The following is a 19,728-nucleotide window of genomic DNA, read 5'->3' as shown; positions in this document are numbered from 1 at the left end:
TAAAGGGAACCTTCTAGCAGCATTTACCCCCATCAAACACCCGTACCTTTCAGCAGTAGTTGCCCTTAATTGTATACCAGTGCTTTTGAATATTGTGAAATCATCGATGCAAATAATACACAGGTAAGATTTCCCTGCCTGCCATGTAAATGAACTGCTCAATGTCATCATGGCTGATTTCTCCATGCTATTAACCCTGCCTCCATGCCAATGATTGACAACAGCACAGGCCCCCATCACGCTGCAAGTCCCATGGTGCATGGGATCCAACGAGATGATGTCAGGTGAAATCACACCGCAGCTCATCCGATGCATGCTCAGTATGAGCTTTCCACAAATACCCTCCCCTTGAAATGAAGATAGCCATTCTATAATTAAAATACATGTTTCGCCAGACATTCTAGTAAAATGAAAAGCAGAGTGTATACTGAGAGAACATTTGAACTGTACTTGCCCCATGGTACCAAAAATAAAAAGGGACAAGATGTGTTTCAAATGTTAGCATCAGAGTTTTAGATCCCTGCTGTGTGCAGAAAACACAAAAACTCCTATGTTTTATTTTATGAAAATATCTCGAGGAGCAAGCAAGACGTCATTGTCAGTCATCTACAAATGTGAGTCTTCCTGGTCCCTCATTCTTCATCCACCTTCTATATCTTTTCCATCGTGGATCTGAAGCCATCTTTTGCTTCATTTCTTCCTCCTGCTCTTTTTTGTACATCTGTAAAAACACAACAATATAAGGTAACGTTGTTTATAGGCGTAGAGGTACAAGTGCATCAATTGCAATTCTCTAATATACTTTCAATTGCAGAATTCCTCAAACTGCAAGAAGGAACTGTCCAAACAAAGCAGGGAAGCTGGGAAGATATGTAGTTCCCAGCAGGTTCACTCTAACATCTATAGGCTAAGGCTTCAGATGATCAGAACATGGCCCCCAAGACCTGGACCCTTACTGTTCTACTGAACCAAACTTGGGTCACTGAAAGGATCATAAGTACAGTGCAGTAAAACCTTGGGGGGGGGGTGTATTGAGTGTTACATCTGTAATATGGATAGTAAAATGCAGCAATATTAGACATGTGAAACCAGCTTAGGGCTACACACAGACATTTTATTACTAGTCTTTAGAATTAAAAAAAATAAAAGCTGAAATGTGAACATGAGGACCCTGAGAGTGTGCTTACATTAAATGGCTATTGAATTATTCAGCATACACCGTTGTTTTCCATTATTAGTGGAGATATAAAAAAAAACAAAACACCTCCATAAAATAAGAACTACATACTTTACTTACTTCATAATTCTCTCGGATCCACAGCTGATCCTCAAGAAGCATTTTCTTCCGTTCATCCTCTAAACTGTCAAACTGAGACTCTGACATTTTCATGTATTTACGGATGAGGTAGAGCTTTTCCGTTTCACCATACTCCTCGCCTTTGATATTGAATGTATACACCCACCAGATATACCAACTCATATACTGGATGAAATAATAGGGGAACATGATTATTTGGAAAAAAAGAATGTCATAAAATTGGGGCTTTTGATAGCCTCCTTTAATGTCTATTTTGTTCTTGATTATGTCCCTAATTATCTCCTCATCTTCCTCTTTAATTTCTTCTTTCGATCTCCGGTTCTTCCCCTTTTCCTTTCCACGATTCAATAGACCTTGCTGCTTTGCAATTTCCGTGGCCTGAATTCGGTATTTTGGCACTGTTGATAAGTATTTAATGGCTTCGTTGTAGCTGCTCCTCCAGCTGTAAAACTAAAAGAAATATTTTATCATTTTTTTTTAAATGAAAACTACAGCTACAAATGTAAGTGACCTCACTTTCAACTTCGAAAACATTTTCAGAAACTTGAACTTAAAGGGGTTGTCCACTACCGGACAACCGATGACCTATCCACCAGATAGGTCATCGGTATATGATCTGTGGGGGTCCGACACCCGGACCCCGCAACGATCAGCCGCTCCGACTGCCTCCGGGGCACCAGACGTCCATGCCTGAAGCAGATGGCTCCGGCCACGGAAAAGCAGCCGAGCTGCAATCCTGCAGCTCTGCTCCAATTCAAGTGAATAGGAGCAGAGCTACAGTTCTGCAGAACGGCCGCTCTGCAACGTACGGAGCCAACTGCTTCCACTCTGTACATTGCACACAGTGCAATGACATCCGGTGCCCGCAGGTAGCCAGAACAGCTGATCGGGTCTGGGTGTCAGACCCCCACAGATCATATACTGATGACCTGTCCACCGGATAGGTGATCAGTTGTCCGATAGTGGACAACCCCTTCAAGCCAACAGAACAGCCCTGTAAAATATCATCCTGGGATGGCAATAAATATAAAAAGAAATAAAAACAAAAAAAAGTTAAAACCAAAAGGCACAAATACTACATTGCATACAGGAACTCATAAGGTTTGACTAAAGGTGACAACAGAAATGAGAATTTGTTTATCAGAACAAGTTAATTTTTATAATTTTGGATATGCCATAAATGACTGAGAGATGCAGGACATTTATTGGATCCGCACCTATCACGAGATCTCCGTCCTGCCTGCTGGCCGCAGATTCCATACGGGGACTATGTGGAGAGGTGGCCACCCATGCGCGCGGCTCCCCATTACGTTCTATGAGAGTTACGGAAAAAGCCGAGCAAGCACTGTGACACGCGTGACCACCTCTCTACTTAGCCTTTACCTTGAATTTGCAGTCACCGGCCGCCTTGCACTGCGGGGCAGGTTGATATGTCAAATGTCTGAGATGGGTATAACCCTCACCATAACAAATTATTTCCAGCCATGTTCACATTATATATAATTTTTTTTTAAATTATTGTCGTCCCCGAACTGAATGCATGTGGTGAATACAATAATAAAATATATTGTTTTGGGAAAGCTGTAAGGCATATCAGCTGGGCACTTTGAATCCTTATGATCTAACCAAGGAATTACAGTTTATAAACCAAATTGGAGCTTCCATTTAAGGAGTTTCTCCACCTAAACATATTTTTAGAATAGGAAAAATACTGCAGTCAGATTGGGAGTGACTTTGTTCTGACAGCTGCCCAGCTTCTAAGCTGTCAGCACAGTGCCAATCCAGCTGATAGTAACACAGCCAAATAACCAGTATTATTTTGGTTTGGTAAGAATGTCCTCAGCTACCATTCTCATGGCAGAATAACCACTTTAAGGGGTTTTCCCAAGAAGACAACCCCTGGCCATGCTCACTATTATGGCATATGGACCCCATAAAGAGGGGTCTCCTGCTTGGTCAGGAGAGTTGGAGGTGCCAGACTTATTGTGACAACTCCTATGACTAAGGGCAGCGATAGGGCAAGGATGCTTGGCAGGACTTTAAATATACATTTCTCTGTGTTCTACAACTAAAAATGTATTCTTAAAGGGAATGTGTTGCCAGAAAAACATGTTTTTTTTAAAAAAAATTAAACATTTAGTGTGTGGGTGATTAAACATTGTTCAAATTTTTTTTATTTTTTTCACGAGTCAGGAAATAGTCAGGAAATATTATAAATTAATTCTAATTTATAATACTACCCATTTTTGGTCACTAGATGGAGCTATTCCCAAAATTGCAGAATTGCAACAATGGGTTAAAAGCCCTCGCTCTAGTGAGTTCTCAGCATCCCCCCCTCCTTTATCCTGGCTAGTGCCGGGATAAACGAGGGGTTTGAACGGTGTAACCTCCTACGCTGTGTGTCGCCATTTTTTGAGCTAACACACAGTGTAGTAGGTTTACATACAGTAGTAAACACACACAAACACGAACATACATTGAAATCTCTTACCTGCTCCTGCCGCCGCGGCTCCCTCCGGCCCGTCCGGTCCGTTTGCTGCCGCTGGTCCAAGTGCACAAATCCGGAAGCCGCGTCCGGAAGTAGTAATATTACTGTCCGGCCGCGACTTCCGGTCCACAGGAAAATGGCGCCGGACGGCGCCAATTTCGAATTGGACTGTGTGGGAGCGGCGCATGCGCAGTTCCCACACAGACGCCGTACACTGAAGTCAATGGGACGGGAGCCGTTCGCAGTCCCTATGGGACTGTGGCTGCCGTATTCCATGTCTGTATGTGTCGTTAATCGACAGACAGAAATGGAACAAAAAATGGCAGCCCCCATAGGGAAGAAAAAGTGTAAAAATAAGAAAAAGTAAAACACAAACACACAAATGAATATAAACGTTTTTAATAAAGCACTAACATCTTTAACATATAAAAAAATAATTTGTGATGACACTGTTCCTTTAAATCACACCTAACTTTTCAGAACAAGTTGTCATGTGTGTGTATATGAGGAATAACACTATTTCTGGACATTATGGCTTGTATATGGCATTTTTTTTTAGCAGTTTTCTCCTCTGCGGACAGGCTCTCTCGGTCTTCTATACACTGCACACACAGAAGAGGTAAATATTGCTCTCCTATCTCTATCACATACATAGAAACAGCAGCAACATGGAGGACATTACACAGCAGTAATAAGCAGTGTAGCTGTGTAATAATAGTCCAACTGGTCTTGAAAAGAAAGATTTAGCAGTAGATTGAGTGAGTGAATAGTTAGGAGTGGGGGGCGGGGGGTGCCGGACAAGTGAAGAAAGGCATTTTTTTCTCTAATAAGATATATTACTAAAGTTTCTTGTATTTACTTGTACTATTGTTTTGTTGCAAAGTTAGTGACCATTTAAGTTAAGGCAATGTGCCCACGGTGAAACATCAGGGGCAGAGGTATGGGAACTTATGCCTGGGATACCTCTTAGAAGTTCTAGCTTAACAGCCAACGACCGCTACAAATTGTAATAGTAATAGTCGTAGTAATCTGGCCAGTAATTACCTGAAAGACTGAGATGACACACACTGTAACGAGAATGACTATCCTCACATCCACTTTTGGTGCCAGTCTCCTACTGTAGTAATGATAGTAGTGGCGGTAGTACTCCTCAGGGTTATCCAACATATAATCATAATCTTTCCGGGTTTCTTCATCCTAGCAGGAAACAAAATTGGATGATAATATTGATGTTAATATGGTTTAGATATATTTCCGATCAAGAACAGAATTTTAGTCTTCATAAAACAACCACAGATGGAGACAAGGCTGACACAAATACTGCTATCCATAGAGTACACAAAACTAGCTCGGACTATACATACCCCCTAGCGTATAACGTTACACACCATGTACAATCTGTCACCCACACAGTCCAGTCTGTCCTTACACAGCTAAAACCTGCTAACCATTATAAGGCTCTGTTCACATATGTGTTAATGCTTCTGATTCTGGTTATTTTGTTTAACAGATCAAAGTACAAGCATAACACATCCTAAGATTCCATGGACTTTAAAGAGATTCATAAGTTGTTTTATTTTAGAATAGCGTGGTACACTGCGACATACATCCCACCAGAAACAACAGAATCCTGACAGAATGGAGAACGGATTTGCGAACTATTGAAATCAATGGCTATATTCACACACATGACAAACACTAGTGCCTAAGCTTAGTTTCACAGGGGATTAATATGGGTGGCCGAATTAATGCCATTATTATTCCCCGTATTATGCTCGACCTGCGCGCTCCTTTCTGCAGTTAGCCATCGTGATTGACCCAAGGAAAGAAGGAGAAAGCAGGTCAGGAGCGTGCTCTGCTCACTCCATTACAGCCTATGCAACGTTTTGGCCTTTATAGTGACGACAAGCCTTTCACTAAAGAACTTGTATTATCTTCTATGTGTGTAGGTAGAGGGCAAAAGCTCACAGTCACCGACCAATAAGAAGTGGCCAACACATTCAAGCTCGGCTAGTCATGTCTGGAGCCTAAGCTCTTCCAATGAGTCAGCCCTGATCAGGACAACTGGCATAGCAATGTAGGAATCCAGCCAAAAGTGATCTACAAGTCAGGTCACATTGGTGAAGTCTGTGAGCTTGGACCAAAATCAAATTGCAGGACCAATGAGGGACAGATGGGGAGATTAACAAGCACCGTATACCACTAAGTATCTAACCACAGCAGTAAAATAAAATATATCTTCCATTTCTATGCTCCAGAACTCAGGAGTGAACAAAGTACAGGGGCAAGACCCTGTGAGGACACCTTGAGTTCTCTGCAGAGGTGTATTCATTCCATAGAAAGCTGCCCAAACTTTATCATGCGCTGCCTAGAAATCCCAAGACTTCCAAACAGTATAGAGGACTATTCACAGTGAGAAACGACTACATATACCGCAATGATGGCCCACTGGACAGAGTCGGTACTGCCTCATCTGTACACCCTAGGATCATATACGGTTACTATTGTCCGTATATAAACCGGAGGATCAGTTTTTCTATAGGCTCTAGTGTGCTGTGCAGCGCTGCCGCGTTACCTTCAGGGTCTCGTAAGCTGTGGCCACTAGCAGAAAGTGTTTATGCGCGGTCTCTTTGTCCTCAGACGTGCGGTACCGGTCCGGGTGATACTTCCTGGCCAGCTGCCGGTATGCCCGTGCAATGTCCGGCTTCTCGGCTTCTCTGCTCACCCCCAGAACATCGTAGCACACCTGCTGGCCGCAGTACAGTCCCTCGGTGAGCGCCTCCGAATGGCCAGCGAGACATGCCAAGCTCAAAAACAGGAAGACAAACCGTAGAGACATGGAGGACCCGGGAAGGAGGAGAGGGACACCGCACGCAGCCGCTTCCCCCTCCGCCTTCCCCGGGACCGCCATGTCAGCAGCTGCAACGTGACACCGGGGAGGAGCAGCTGCCGGATCGTCCGCGCATTACAATAACTTTATTGACAGACACATAGCTGGACAAGTGCAGCGCCGCTGAGGTGAGGCGGTCACCAGTGCTGAGGAAATTACATAAGGGAATTTCACTCGTGTGTTTTTTGTGTCATGTTAAGAAAATGGCTAGAACAATGTGGAAATATTTTCCCCTCAAATTTCCCGCAACTATGCGGTTAACGCTTAAGGATATGTGCACATGTGGCGGTTGGCTTCGCTGCTTTGAGAACTTCATGTGTTTTGTTTAAGAATAATCCGGTGTTGTATGCAGCATTTATTTACAAGTGAGAATAAACCGTATAAAAGACACATCAAAAAGGACTTGAAAACTGCCACCTCGGTAAATAAAAGTGCAAAACATAGCCTCAATGTTTGAACTTCATTTGGTTAAATCAACTGAATTTAGGCCTTATTCACGCAACAGGGTTTCCCGGCCGGGTGACGGCCGTTCATAAATCGTCCGTCACCCGGCTGCATTAGGAACAATAGACCCCTAATGGGGCTATTCACACGACCGATTTTTTGACGGGCCGGGAAAACCGGGCATCAAAAAATGGGACATGCCCTATTTTCGGCCGGGTACCCGGCCGCCCGGCTCCCATAGAAGTCTATGGGGCCGGGTAATACACGGCCATCACCGGAATGTGTCCCGAGTGATGGCCGGGTCTACCGTCGCTTGCGCTCTATCTCCTCACAGCGCAGAGTGCATGTGAGGAAGAGGAGTTTATGCCATTCGGACGAATGGCTGTACGCTGGAGGCAAGTTTATACACTGTGTGGCAGGGCCGGGGTGTACAGCAGGTGGAGGGAGCACTGCGCTGGCTCCCTTCCCCTGCTTGTTAAAAGCGCACTGGCCCGGCGACACCTTCCATGGCCGATGGCGCCGCTAGCAACTGCTGCTGCTGCGGCTGCTACTACTGTAGCGACGCCACTATAGCAGAGCAGGGAGGTATCTCCCTGCTCTGCTATGTGCTAGCCCCACTTTAGCTCCTTGAAGGAGCGGAATCCCCGATGCAGTGAGCGCCAATCAAGACATCGTTGATCGGCGCTCGTCCCCATACCTTATTATCATGTTGGCAGCTCATCTCCCTGTTTACACAGGGAGATGCGCTGCCGACAACGGTAATATTTTACTTTTTTAGGTTTCGTTCACATCTGCACTAGGGCTCTGTTCCGTCGCAGATTTCCGTTGGAACGGAGCACTGACAGAGACAAACGGAAACCATAGGATTTCAATGGTGACGGATCCGGTGCCAATGATTTCCGTTTGTCTCCGTTGTGCAAGGGTTCCGTCATTTTGCCAGAATAAATAGCGTAGTCGACTACGGTATTGGTTCCGTCAAAACCCTTGCACAACTGAGACAAACGGAAACCATTTGCAACCTATGGTTTCCGTTTGTCTCTGTCAGTGCTCCCTTCCGCTGGAAATCTGCGACGGAACAGAGCCCTAGTGCAGATGTGAACGAAGCCTTAAAACGATACGATCAGCAGATGATCGAGCGTTTGCGCATTCATCTGCTGATCACTGCCCTGTTTACACAGGGCAATTATCGGGAACGAGCGTTCTGTGAACACTTGTCTGACCAATAATCGACCAGTGTAAAACCCTCTTAAAGGGTTAGGGTATGTGCACACGATAACGCACACGAAAACAGCTCCTGAATTTCAGACGTAATTGCTCGTACTCACGTTTTTCGCGGCGTCCATTACGGACATAATTGGAGCTGTTTTTCAATGGAGTCAATGAAAAACGGCTCCAATTACGTCCCAAGAAGCACTTCTTTTGACGAGCCGTCTTTTTTACGCGTCATCTTTTGACAGCGACGCGTAAAATGACAGGTCGTCGGCAAAGTACATCGTAAAGCCCATTGAAATTAATGGGCAGATGTTTGTCGGCGTAATGGAGCCGTTTTTTCAGATGTAATTCGGGGCGTAAAACGCCCGAATTACGTCTGAAACTTGGTCGTGCGAACCCAGCCTTATTCCCATCTACAAAAATCTATCTATTAAGCTCACCCTTCTAAAGACATACATTTTTGTAATTACCTTTCTTTATCTCAGCTATGTTGTTTTCTGGATATTCTTTCTTGAAGTCGCTGTCAGTCCCTCTTTGTTTGTAGCTTGTTGTCTAGGGATTCAGCCACCACTATTTACCTTTAGTGGTGGCCTCGCTTGCGCAATTATATCCTCTCCGTCCTTAGGAGAGGATGTCATTTCTAGCATGAACGCGCATATCGGCGCATTCGCATATGCGCATTAGATGCTGGGCCGGCCACCAGTCGTGAGGAGAAATCAGCGGTCTGCTCAAGGTACTGCATGTAACGTGTGTGTGTGTGTGTGTGTGTGTGTGTGTTTGTGTCTTTGTGTGTGTGCATATGTGTGTATATGTGTGAAGGGTGCCGTGGTGTTGCAATTCACGGTGTGTTCGTCTCAACCAGGCTTACCATACCTGGTTGAGACGAACATTCTCCCGATGCTGCTAGAACTACATTAGCTAGCAACGTCGGGAGCACGCACAATGCAGAGCGGCTTGATTGACATCGAGCCGCTCACGCCCCTTTTTATAAAAGATAACCAGCACTAGCTGAGTTATCAAGTTTTAAAACAAGGTAGGGAATTAATTTTGAAACATTTTTAACAGCAACTTATTTTTTATTTAATTTCAGCTTAGAATGCCTAAAAAAAAAATTTGACTCAATTTAGGAATAACCCTTTAAAGAGGCTGTATGTTCATTACCCTGCACATAAACCAATCACGTTCTCCGAATATTCACAGCGCAACCAATCTGAAAGTTTACAGTGCTTGGGAATAAGTGATTGGGGCAGAAGAGGATGGAGGCGCAGCCTTATATAGTGGATCGAGCGGGTTCCCTAGCAGCATTTAAAAAAAAAACAGGATCCTGACCTGTCCACAGAGTTTAAGGCAGCACAGAGTATTTCAGGAGATGAGCGTGCGGATCTTGTGCGGGGTGGTGACTTGCCAATCATGTGAAGGTGTTATTGAGGACAGGAGTGGAGGAGAGGTAACAGACTGAGAGCTACGTAAGGCTTTATTCAGACGAACTGGAAAAACGTCCGTGCAACGCGCGTGATTTGCACGCGCGTTGCACGGACCTATATGTGTCTATGGGGCCGTGCAGACATGTCCGTGATTTTTCATCAGCGTGAGTCCGCTGAAAAAAAGTCACGATATGTCCGTTCTTTCGGCGTTTTGCACGCATCACGCACCCATTGAAGTCAATGGGTGCGTGAAAACCACGCATGCCGCACGGAAGCACTTCCGTGCAAACTGCGTGATTCGCGCAAGAGCTGTCAAAAGGATCAATGTAAACAGAAAAGCACCACGTGCTTTTCTGTTTACAAACATCCAAACGGAGTGTCTTTGAGATGAGCGAACCCGGACAACCGAACCGAACTTCACCGGGTTTTGGCCGAACCCGGCAAAAAAATTTCCGGTACGCGACGTCAGCAGACAGTCACTGTCCAGGGTGCTGAAAGAGTTAAACTGTTTCAGCACCCTGGACAGTGACTTCCGATCCCAATAAACATGAACGTGTACAAAAAAAGAAGTTCTGACTTACCGATAACTCCCGGCTTCTTCCTCCAGTCTGACCTCCCGGGATGACAATTCAGTTCAAGTGACAGCTCCAGCCAATCACAGGCCAAGCACAGGCTGCAGCGGTCACATGGACTGCTGCGTCATCCAGGGAGGTGGGGCCAGATGTCAAGAGAGGCGCGTCACCAAGGACGCGTCACCAAGGACGCGTCACCAAGGCAACGGCCGGGAGGGAAGTTCTCGGTAAGTACAAACGTGTTTTTTTTTTTAAACAGGTTGCTCGATATTGTGATCGGCATTCACTGTCGAGGGTGCTGAAAGAGTTACTGCCGATCAGTTAACTCTTTCAGCACCCTGGACAGTGACTGACGTCGACTAGCCTCATCTCTATGATGGCGGCTGCGTGAAAATCATGCAGCCGCGCATCATACACGGATGACACACGGAGCTGTCAAGTGTTTTTTGCGCGCGCAAAACGCCGCGTTTTTGCGTCCGCAAAAACGCCACGTTCGTGTGAATCCAGCCTAATGGTAAGAGCAGAGTTCACAGCAGCACAGAATATTTCAGGAGAGGAGCGTGCAGATGTTGAGGAGTGTATGACGCTGACTGGTCACTGATTGGTCATCGTCATACACATAAACACGCCCAGTTAAAAACACAATACACGCCCAGTTGGACATAACGAAAAAAAAACGCCCAGTTGTCCATTTCAAAGCTCATTTGCATATATATAAAATAGCTCATAACTTGGCCAAAAATGAACGTTTTTAAAAAACAAAAACGTTGCTGTTATCTACATTGCAGCGCCGATCACATGCAATAGGAGATAGGGGTTTGAGAATCTGGTGACAGAGCCTCTTTAAGTACATGAAATTTCTGATCATCTAGATCTGCCCCGGTCAACTGTATAGCTTCGTTCACATCTTCGTCAGGGCACCGTTCTGGCATTCCGTCAGAGCTTTCCGTCAGAACTGAACCCTGACTGAAACAAACGGAAACCATAGGTTTCCATTTCCATCACCATTGATTTCAATGGTGACGGATCCGGTGCACATAGTTTCCGTTTGTCTCCATTGTGCAAGGGTTCCGTCATTTTGACGGAAGCAATACCGTAGTCGACTACGCTATTTATTCCTGCAAAAGTGACGGAACCCTTGCAAAACGGAGACAAACGGAAACTATGTGCACCGGATCCGTCACTATTGAAATCAATGGTGATGCAAACGGAAACCTATGGTTTACCCTTTCACCTATTACAGCACCCCTGGAGAGACATCCCATTCGCTGGACAGGAAGCCTGAGGATATAAAAAAGGACACACCTCTCCACACACCCAGTCAGGTTTCTTGTCCTCCGGATGGAATCGTCCTGTTAGGAAAGAAGCACTTCTCCATGGGTTGCAGGCCCCCTAGCAAGGTCTTACCTTTTTTCCCTAGGGGTGCCCTGGAAGGTGTAAGTCTCCTTCGGAGGGAGCAACATTAAGCCTGGGGTTGGTTACTCCCTCCTTTCCCGGTCCATCGCCTCCCTCCCTGGAGATGGTTTTAGGTCTCACGGGTTGGGACCTTCCTCTGGCGGGACAGCGGTTCTCCCGGGGTCATCTCGGTTCCCTCGTGGGGCCGGCACGCATGCCCAGTGTTGGCGGCTTCTGGCGGACTGCGAAACTTCCGGTCGCCGCGACGCGTCACTTCCGGTGGGGTGACGCGACCTACACTCCAGGAGGTGGTGGTTCCTGCGGCCCCAACGGGGAGGAGCAGCTTCTGGTGTCTGGAGCAGAGGACCTCCCCAGCCAATCCAAGGCCTATTTAGGCCTGAACAAGACGGAGCCTCAGTCTCTAGCATCTCCTTCCATAATAGAAACGCCAGGAGAAGCAACAGGATGCGCTGACCGCTTGAATGCCACAAGATCCTCTAGTCCGGTACTTGAGAAGAAGGCAGGACCATAGGGTAAGATAAAAAAAACAAAACTCTTTCTTGCTGATACTGTTCCCTTCTCTTGTACATGTGTTTACGCCAGGAAAGGTCCTAGGAAAAAATTGGATAAAACCCGTAACAAAGAGTGCGCAGTTTGTAATAAGAAACTAGCAGCCTCTTATAATAAAAGACTTGCCAGAATTGTTTAGATAAAATCATCACGGAAGAATCTACAAGTCCTGCCTCAAGCATTAAAGAGATTGTGGGGGCAGAAGTTAGGAACTCCTTAAAGTCCCTAAAGAAAAAGAAGGATCTTCCATCCACCTCTTCTAGTCGGGTAGATTTATCCGATTCCTCTGCTGAAGAGGATTTTCAGCTAGAAGAAGAAGGAGAGCCGAGCTCTGCAGATAATTCCTCAGTCGGGGGGGGGGGGGGGGGAGGGGGCGGAGGTTTGTTCTTAGCAGAAGATGTAGACCAGCTTCTTAAAACTGTAAGAGCAACTATGAACATTGATAACCCCAAAGAACCTCGTTCCGTCCAGGACATAATGTTTGAAGGCCTAGGGCCTAGAAAACAGAGAACCTTCCCCATTTATAAGAATGTATAAAGTCTCATTAAAAGGGAATGGAAAAATCCGGATAGGAGAGTCATATTCCCAAAATTCTTAAGATGAAATATCCCTTTGAAGAAGTCTGCAAGGACTGGGATAATACCCCTAGACTTGACGCCCCAGTGGCAAAAATATCTAGGAAGAATGCTCTTCCATTTGAGGATCTAGGCTCTTTATCCAATCCCATGTATAGGAAAGCCGATTACTACCTCAAGAGAACCTGGGAAGCTTCTACAGGGGCCTTTAAGCCAGGCATTGCAGCCACTTGCTTGACTAGGTCTCTAAAGATATGGCTAGCGCAATTAGAGCTCCACCTTAGAGATAAAACTTCTAGGGATCAGATCCACTCCTCCCTTCCAATCTTATATAAGGCACGAGATTTTTTTGGCCGACACCTCGGTACATTCTGTGCGCCTCTCTGCCAGATCAGCGGCTCTCTCAAACTCCGCCAGGAGGGCTATCTGGCTAACAACCTGGAAGGGGGACACTGGGTCCAAAGGAAAGCTATGTGCTATTCCCTGCTCTGGTGATTATCTATTTGGGCCCCCGCTAGATGACCTGTTAGAAAAAGCGTCTGATAGGTAGAAGGGGTTCCCTACACAAGGGAAACCAACGGATTCCTTTAGTCCCAGGAAATTTAAGAAGTTCAGGAGCGGGCTATTTTAAGCCTTCAGGACCAGACAGGGTTTAGCCTCTTTTAGCACGCGTTAGTTAAATGGCTATAACTTTTTTATTTGTTGGGCTAGAGACGTGATTTTTGCAAAGTTTTTTTCCGTAGATAATGCAGGTTTCTTTTTTTTTTTTTTTTTTTATCATTTTTATACATATCCTTTTTGCTATTTTAGAATTTTTAGGCTTAAAGTTTGAAAATAATAGTAAAAAAAGAAGTTTTTTTACTTTTCAGCTATTTTTTTGGGTAACATAGTTTTACCCTAAAATAGACCTTTTATTTGTGATCGTCATTGTCTACACAGCAGCCCCAGTTACAGGGGAATTCAGCCCTCTCATAGTGACTATTGTCACTAATAGGGCTGTACTGGGTGTAGTAAGACCCAGCAGCAGTCTGCCACTAATGGCACCCGGCGATCATGTGACCAGTCACATGATCATGGGACCAATAGAGACAGAGGCGCAGCCGCTGCCTCTATTCCTATACACAGCATTCATTGACAGCTGCTTCTATCTTCTCCTCAGAGTCCCCGGCAGTCACTGACTGCCGGAGACCCGACATTCAGCTGCCCGATCACTCGGGCAGAAAGTTAAAATCCGCGCCGTAAATAGTCTATGGCGTGGGTTTTAAGGACCCTGACCACTGACCGTAAATACACAGCCAGCGGTCGGGAACCAGTTAATAAATGACCTAACCCTAGGCCCTCAAAATTTCCTAAGAAAAACAAGGGCTTTCTTTTCAGACCTCAAAACGACCCCAAAAACAGAGACCACCGCCAATGACGCCAGAAGGCCCATGGTGGGGGGTCATCTTTCCAGGTACAACAGAAATTGGGGAGAAATAACATAGAATCCATGGATCCTAGGAATTATAAAAACAGGGTACGTCCTGGAATTCAGATCTCTTCCCTCAAACAGATTCTTTCCCACAAAGACCCTAAAAAATTTAGAAAAGCAACAAGTATTAGAGGCAGAAATTCTGTCACTTATAAGAAACTGGTGAAGAAACCAGAAGGGAAATACAGGGTCATAATAAATCTAAAGGATTTGAACTCCTATCTAACATACAAAAATTTTTGTATGGAGAGCATTCCTTCTACCATAAATCTCCTTTCCAAAGATTGTGTGATGGCATCACTAGACCTGAAGGATGCATACTATAATGTACCAATATGCAGTCCTCACCAGAAATATCTAAGGGTAGCAGTGACCCTCAACAAATCCTTGTTTCACCTGCAGTGCAGAGTCCTCCTCTTTGGCATTTCACAAGCCCCAAGGGTGTTCTCAAAAATAATAGCAGAAATTACATCATACATCAGGACGAGAGACATCCTCCTGATTCCCTACCTGTTGGATTTTTTGATAGTGGCAGAAACATCTCAGGCACCGATCCAACAGATAAAAATAATATGCTCTATCCTAATGAATTTAGGATGGAAGATAAATCTAAAAAAATCTAATTTAATCCCAACAACCAGATGCGTCTTTCTAGGGATTCTGCTAGATTCCTCCAGGCAGATGTCCTTTCTCCCAGAAGGGAAGATCAATCCCCTGACAGACAGGGTCTCAGAGATATTTTTAGGCCATATCACCTCTTTCAGGAAGGCTATGTCCGTTCTGGGCCTCATGACGTCATGCATCCCATCAGTATTATGGGCTCACTTCAGATCCAGGGCTCTACAATGGGACATTCTAAATCAGTGGGACAGGAATAGTCTCTCCCTAGATCAATCCCTCCACATATCATCAGCAGCCAGGCTGTCTCTCAGATGGTGGTTCAACAGGGAAAACCTCAGGCGGGGCATTCCATGGATAACAACCCCTACCCTAAATATAACCACGGATGCAAGTCCTTGGGGATGTGGAGCTCACTACGACTCCTCTTTTCTTCATGGCCAGTGGGATCACCAGAACGCACAGAGGTCCTCCAATTTCAAGGAACTGGCAGCAGTTTTTCAAACTATGAAAAGCTCTATACCAGCAATTTCAGGTCAGAATATAAAGATATATTCGGACAACACAATGACAGTGGCATATATAAATAAATCATCAGGGGGTCCGAGATCTGGTCCCCTGATGGATTTATCTTCCCAGATATTTTCTCTGGCAGAACACCATCTATTGACTCTCTCAGCTGTCCATCTGAAGGGAAGGGACAACCAGATGGCAGACTTCCGAGAAAGGTTACGCCAGTCAGAATGGTCTCTGAATACGGAAATTTTTCAGAAGATTGTTTACAGATGGGGGAATCTCTCAATAGACCTGTTTGCATCCAGAGGAAACAGGAAGGTCAAGAGATTCTTCTCCCTGAATCCAAAGAACACCCAACAGCAATAGATGGATTCTCCCAGTGTTGGATTCAAGAGAAGGGCTATGCCTCCCCCTCCCCTATGTCTTCTCCCAAGGGTGATCACGAAAATCAGGGAAGACAAAGCTTCATTAATCCTGATAGCCCCCTTCTGGCCAAAGAGACCATGGTTCACATGATTAAGGAAAATGTCCTCAGACGAGCCTTGGATTCTCCCGACCATACCAGATCTCCTATGCCTGGGCCCAGTCATGCACCCAGAAATTCAAAAACTTCATCTGGCAGCCTGGAGACTGAAAGGGTAATCCTTAGACAGAGAGGGTTCTCAGAGTCTGTAATTTCTACTCTACTAGGGAGTAGGAAAAAGGTTACCTCTGAAATATATCTAAGGGCCTGGAAAGCATTCATAAATTTTGCAGGGGTGAACATAAATCCTCTAAACAAACCAGATATACCTTTGATATTAGATTTTCTCCAGGCAGGATTAAATAAATAACTTCAAGCCTAGCACCTTAAAAGTACAGATATCCGCACTAAGTTCCTTTTTTTACTTCAGATTGGCGGTACACCCCTGGGTTAGGAGATTCCTGATGGCCTCCTCTAGGCTTAAGCCCCAGATTAGATCCTTGGGACTTAAATATTGTTCACCAGGCCATGACAAATCCACCGTTCGAACCACTAGACTCTATAACCATAAAAATGCTGATGCTCAAAATGACGTTCTTATTAGCCATTACATCGGCCCGTAGAGTGAGTGAGATTCAGGCCCTTTCTGATTTTCCCCCATATACACTATTAGATGACAGGGTCATCCTAAAAAGCTTACCGGGATTTCTCCCTAAAGTAGTCTCCCCGTTTCATCTAGACCAAGAAATTGTTCTTCCCTCTTTTTGTAATTACCCGAAAAATCTGAGGGAACAGCAGTTCAAGTGCCTGGACGTAAGGAGGTGCCTAGTCCGATACCTAGAAAGCACTAAAGACTTAAGAACCTCAGAAAATCTGTTTGTCCAGTTCCAGGGTCCCAACAAAGGTTTGGCAGCCAGTAGATCTACAATAGCAAGATGGATTAAACAGGCCATACATTTAGCCTATCTAAGTCAGAATTTCCAGCCTCCAGAGTTCTTCAGAGCCCACTCCACCAGGGCTGTGTCCACTTCCTGGGCTGAGAGAGCAGAGGCATCCTTAGATCAGATATGCAAGGCCGCTACATGGAGCTCTCCTCCCACCTTCCTCAAACATTACCGATTACAACTGCATACAGCGTCTGACTTGGCCTTTGGTAGAAAGGTACTACAAGCTATGGTCCCACCCTAAATTTTGACTTCTATTGTACATCTCCAAGGGTGCTGTCATAGATGAAAGGGTAAAAGATTAATTACTTACCGGTAATCGGTTTTTCATGAACCGATGACAGCACCCCTCTGTTACCCTCCATAATTCTTGTAGCGTATGTAAACCTCATAAAGTGAGTGCCAACATGAATACAAAGGGATTCCTTGTAAATACTGTATATATGAAGGTGTGAGGTAATTCAGTGGCGCAAAAAAATAAATTATATATATATATATATATATATATATATATATATATACAGTATATAAAATAAACAAATTCTCATCCTGAGTTCTTCCTAAGACTGGGTGTGTGGAGAGGTGTCACGAAGCGGGTTAGTGGACCCACTAGGCCGTACCGCCGTAGCGGGAGGGCAGCTGGCCAAACCACAGGAAACCCCAGAAATCAATGTCCCGCACAAAGGTACCTGAACAGTCCAGACGGTGGCCGCAGCTCTGGCACAGATGAGATGGGTGCAGCAGATGGCGCCAAACGTGGCGGATGACAAAGGAGCGGCAAGTTGCGCCAGACGTGGCGGATTCCTCCGGACGTGGCAGATGACACAGGATGTGGCAGATTCCTCTGGACGTGGCAGATTCCTCTGGACGTGGCAGATGACACAGGACGTGGAAGATTCCTCTGGACGTGGCAGACGACACAGGACGTGGCACGTCTTGATACTAAGGCAAAGCACGGGAAATAGGAACGGGGAACAAGGCACGGGTAACAACAGGAACGGGAAACACTAAGGGACCATTTGCAAGACAGACTGGGAAAACTAACAATGCTCAGGCAAGGATTAGAAGGCCAGGGGCCTTCTTATAAACCAGGAAATCGTGGCAGTTGATGATGATGACGATTTCCTATTGCGTGCGCTGGCCCTTTAAGGCCGGGTGCGAGCGTGCGCGCGCACCCTACGGGACACAGTCGGACGGAGCGGAAGTGAGCGCTGGCGTCTCCTAGGAGGGAGACGGGGACCAGCGCTCACGGATCCATGGCTGCGGGCGTTGGGAGGTGAGTGAACCCGACGGCCCACGGCCATGGACGCTACAGTATCCCCCCTCTTACGCCCCCTCTTCTTGGGGCCAGAGTGAGAGAGGAACTTTTTAATAAGAGCAGGGGCGCTGGGGTTCTCTTCTGGCTCCCAGGACCTCTCCTCAGGACCAAACCCTCTCCAGTCCACTAAATAGAAAGTCCTTCCTCCTACCCTTTTGCAGTCCAGGATCTCCTTTGCCTCGAATATATTAGAGGGACCGCAGGAAGCAACTGTGGAACTAGAAGTCTTGCTGTAGCGGTTCAGGACCACTGGTTTCAGGAGGGACACATGGAAGGAGTTGGGGATTCTGAGGGTAGGAGGCAGCTGCAGCTTATAGGAGACAGGGATGATTTGTTGCAGGATCTCGAAAGGACCAAGGAACCTGGGAGCGAACTTGTATGAAGGCACCCTCAACCGAATGTTCCGAGAGGACAGCCAGACTTTAGTCCCAGGAAGATACTGAGGCGGCTCTCTTCTCTTAGTATCTGCCTTTCGCTTCATGCGATCTACCGCCAGCAAAATAGAGGACCGGGTCTGTTGCCAGATTTGCAGAAAGTCCCCATATGCAGAGTCAGCAGCGGGTACCTGAGATAAAGTTGATACAGGAAGAGGGACTCTGGGATGTTGACTGTACACGATGTGAAGCGGAAATGAGCTCTGGCGTCTCCTAGGAGGGAGACGGCGACCAGCGCTCACAGATCCATGGCTGCGGGCGTCGGGAGGTGAGTGAACCCGACGGCCCGCGGCCATGGACGCTACAAGAGGTGTGTCCTTTTTTATATCCTCAGGCTTCCTGTCCACCGACTGGGCTTTTCCCCATTCAATTCAATGAGGAGGTAAAACCCGCAACAAATAGCAAATGTTGCGATTTTTGCGGCGTAAAAGCTGCGATTCCACCGCAAAAATCGCAAATCAGAATAAAAACAAAACAATTTTTTTGTATTAAACACAATAAAAAAGGTTAATATTTACCACCCCCGGTCTTGTTATAGAGACGCGTTCATCTGTTCTCCTTCCAGGCCGGCCTCTTGGGATGACTTTTCATCCTATTTGACTGCTGCAGCTAATCACAGGCTGCAGCAGTCACATGGTGTAGCACCAGTGGCCGCTGGTCTCACCCCATGTAGCGCCCATGGCCGCGGGCCGTCGGGTTTACTCACCTCCCGACGCCCGCAGCCATGGATCTGTGAGCGCTGGCCTCCGTCTCCCTCCTAGGAGATGCCAGCGCTCACTACCGCTTCGTACGGCTGGGCCCCGTAGGGTGCGCGCGCAAGCTTGCGCCCGGCCTTAAAGGGCCAGCGCGCGCAATTAGGAAATCGTCATCACTATCAACTGCCACGATTTCCTGGTCTATAAGAAGGCCCCTGGCCTTCTAATCCTTGCCTGAGCCTTGTTAGTCTTTCCCAGTCTGTCTCGCAAATGGTCCCTTAGTGTCTCCCGTTCCAGCTGTTACCCGTGCCCTATTACCGTTCCTGTATTCCGTATTGTTCCTGTGCCTACCCGCGTTCAAGTGTCTTCTGCCACGTCAAG

At 46.2% G+C, this 19,728-nt stretch overlaps 1 protein-coding gene across 1 annotated transcript; it reads right to left on the bottom strand.

The window, feature by feature from the left end:
- Positions 1-489: 489 nt before the first annotated feature.
- DNAJC25 (DnaJ heat shock protein family (Hsp40) member C25) lies at positions 490-6,755 on the bottom strand. Its single transcript, XM_075825612.1, has 4 exons — positions 6,382-6,755; positions 4,851-5,003; positions 1,298-1,768; positions 490-721 (listed from the first exon to the last, which is right to left on the bottom strand). Exons 1-4 carry the CDS (start codon positions 6,715-6,717, stop codon positions 599-601), a joined length of 1,083 nt encoding a protein of 360 aa, XP_075681727.1. The 5' UTR covers positions 6,718-6,755; the 3' UTR covers positions 490-598.
- Between the last annotated feature and the right edge of the window lie 12,973 nt (positions 6,756-19,728).

Source organism: Rhinoderma darwinii, chromosome 1 (assembly GCF_050947455.1).
Source record: "Rhinoderma darwinii isolate aRhiDar2 chromosome 1, aRhiDar2.hap1, whole genome shotgun sequence".
NCBI lineage: Eukaryota > Metazoa > Chordata > Amphibia > Anura > Rhinodermatidae > Rhinoderma > Rhinoderma darwinii.
This window is presented reverse-complemented; position numbering and strand designations above follow the sequence as displayed.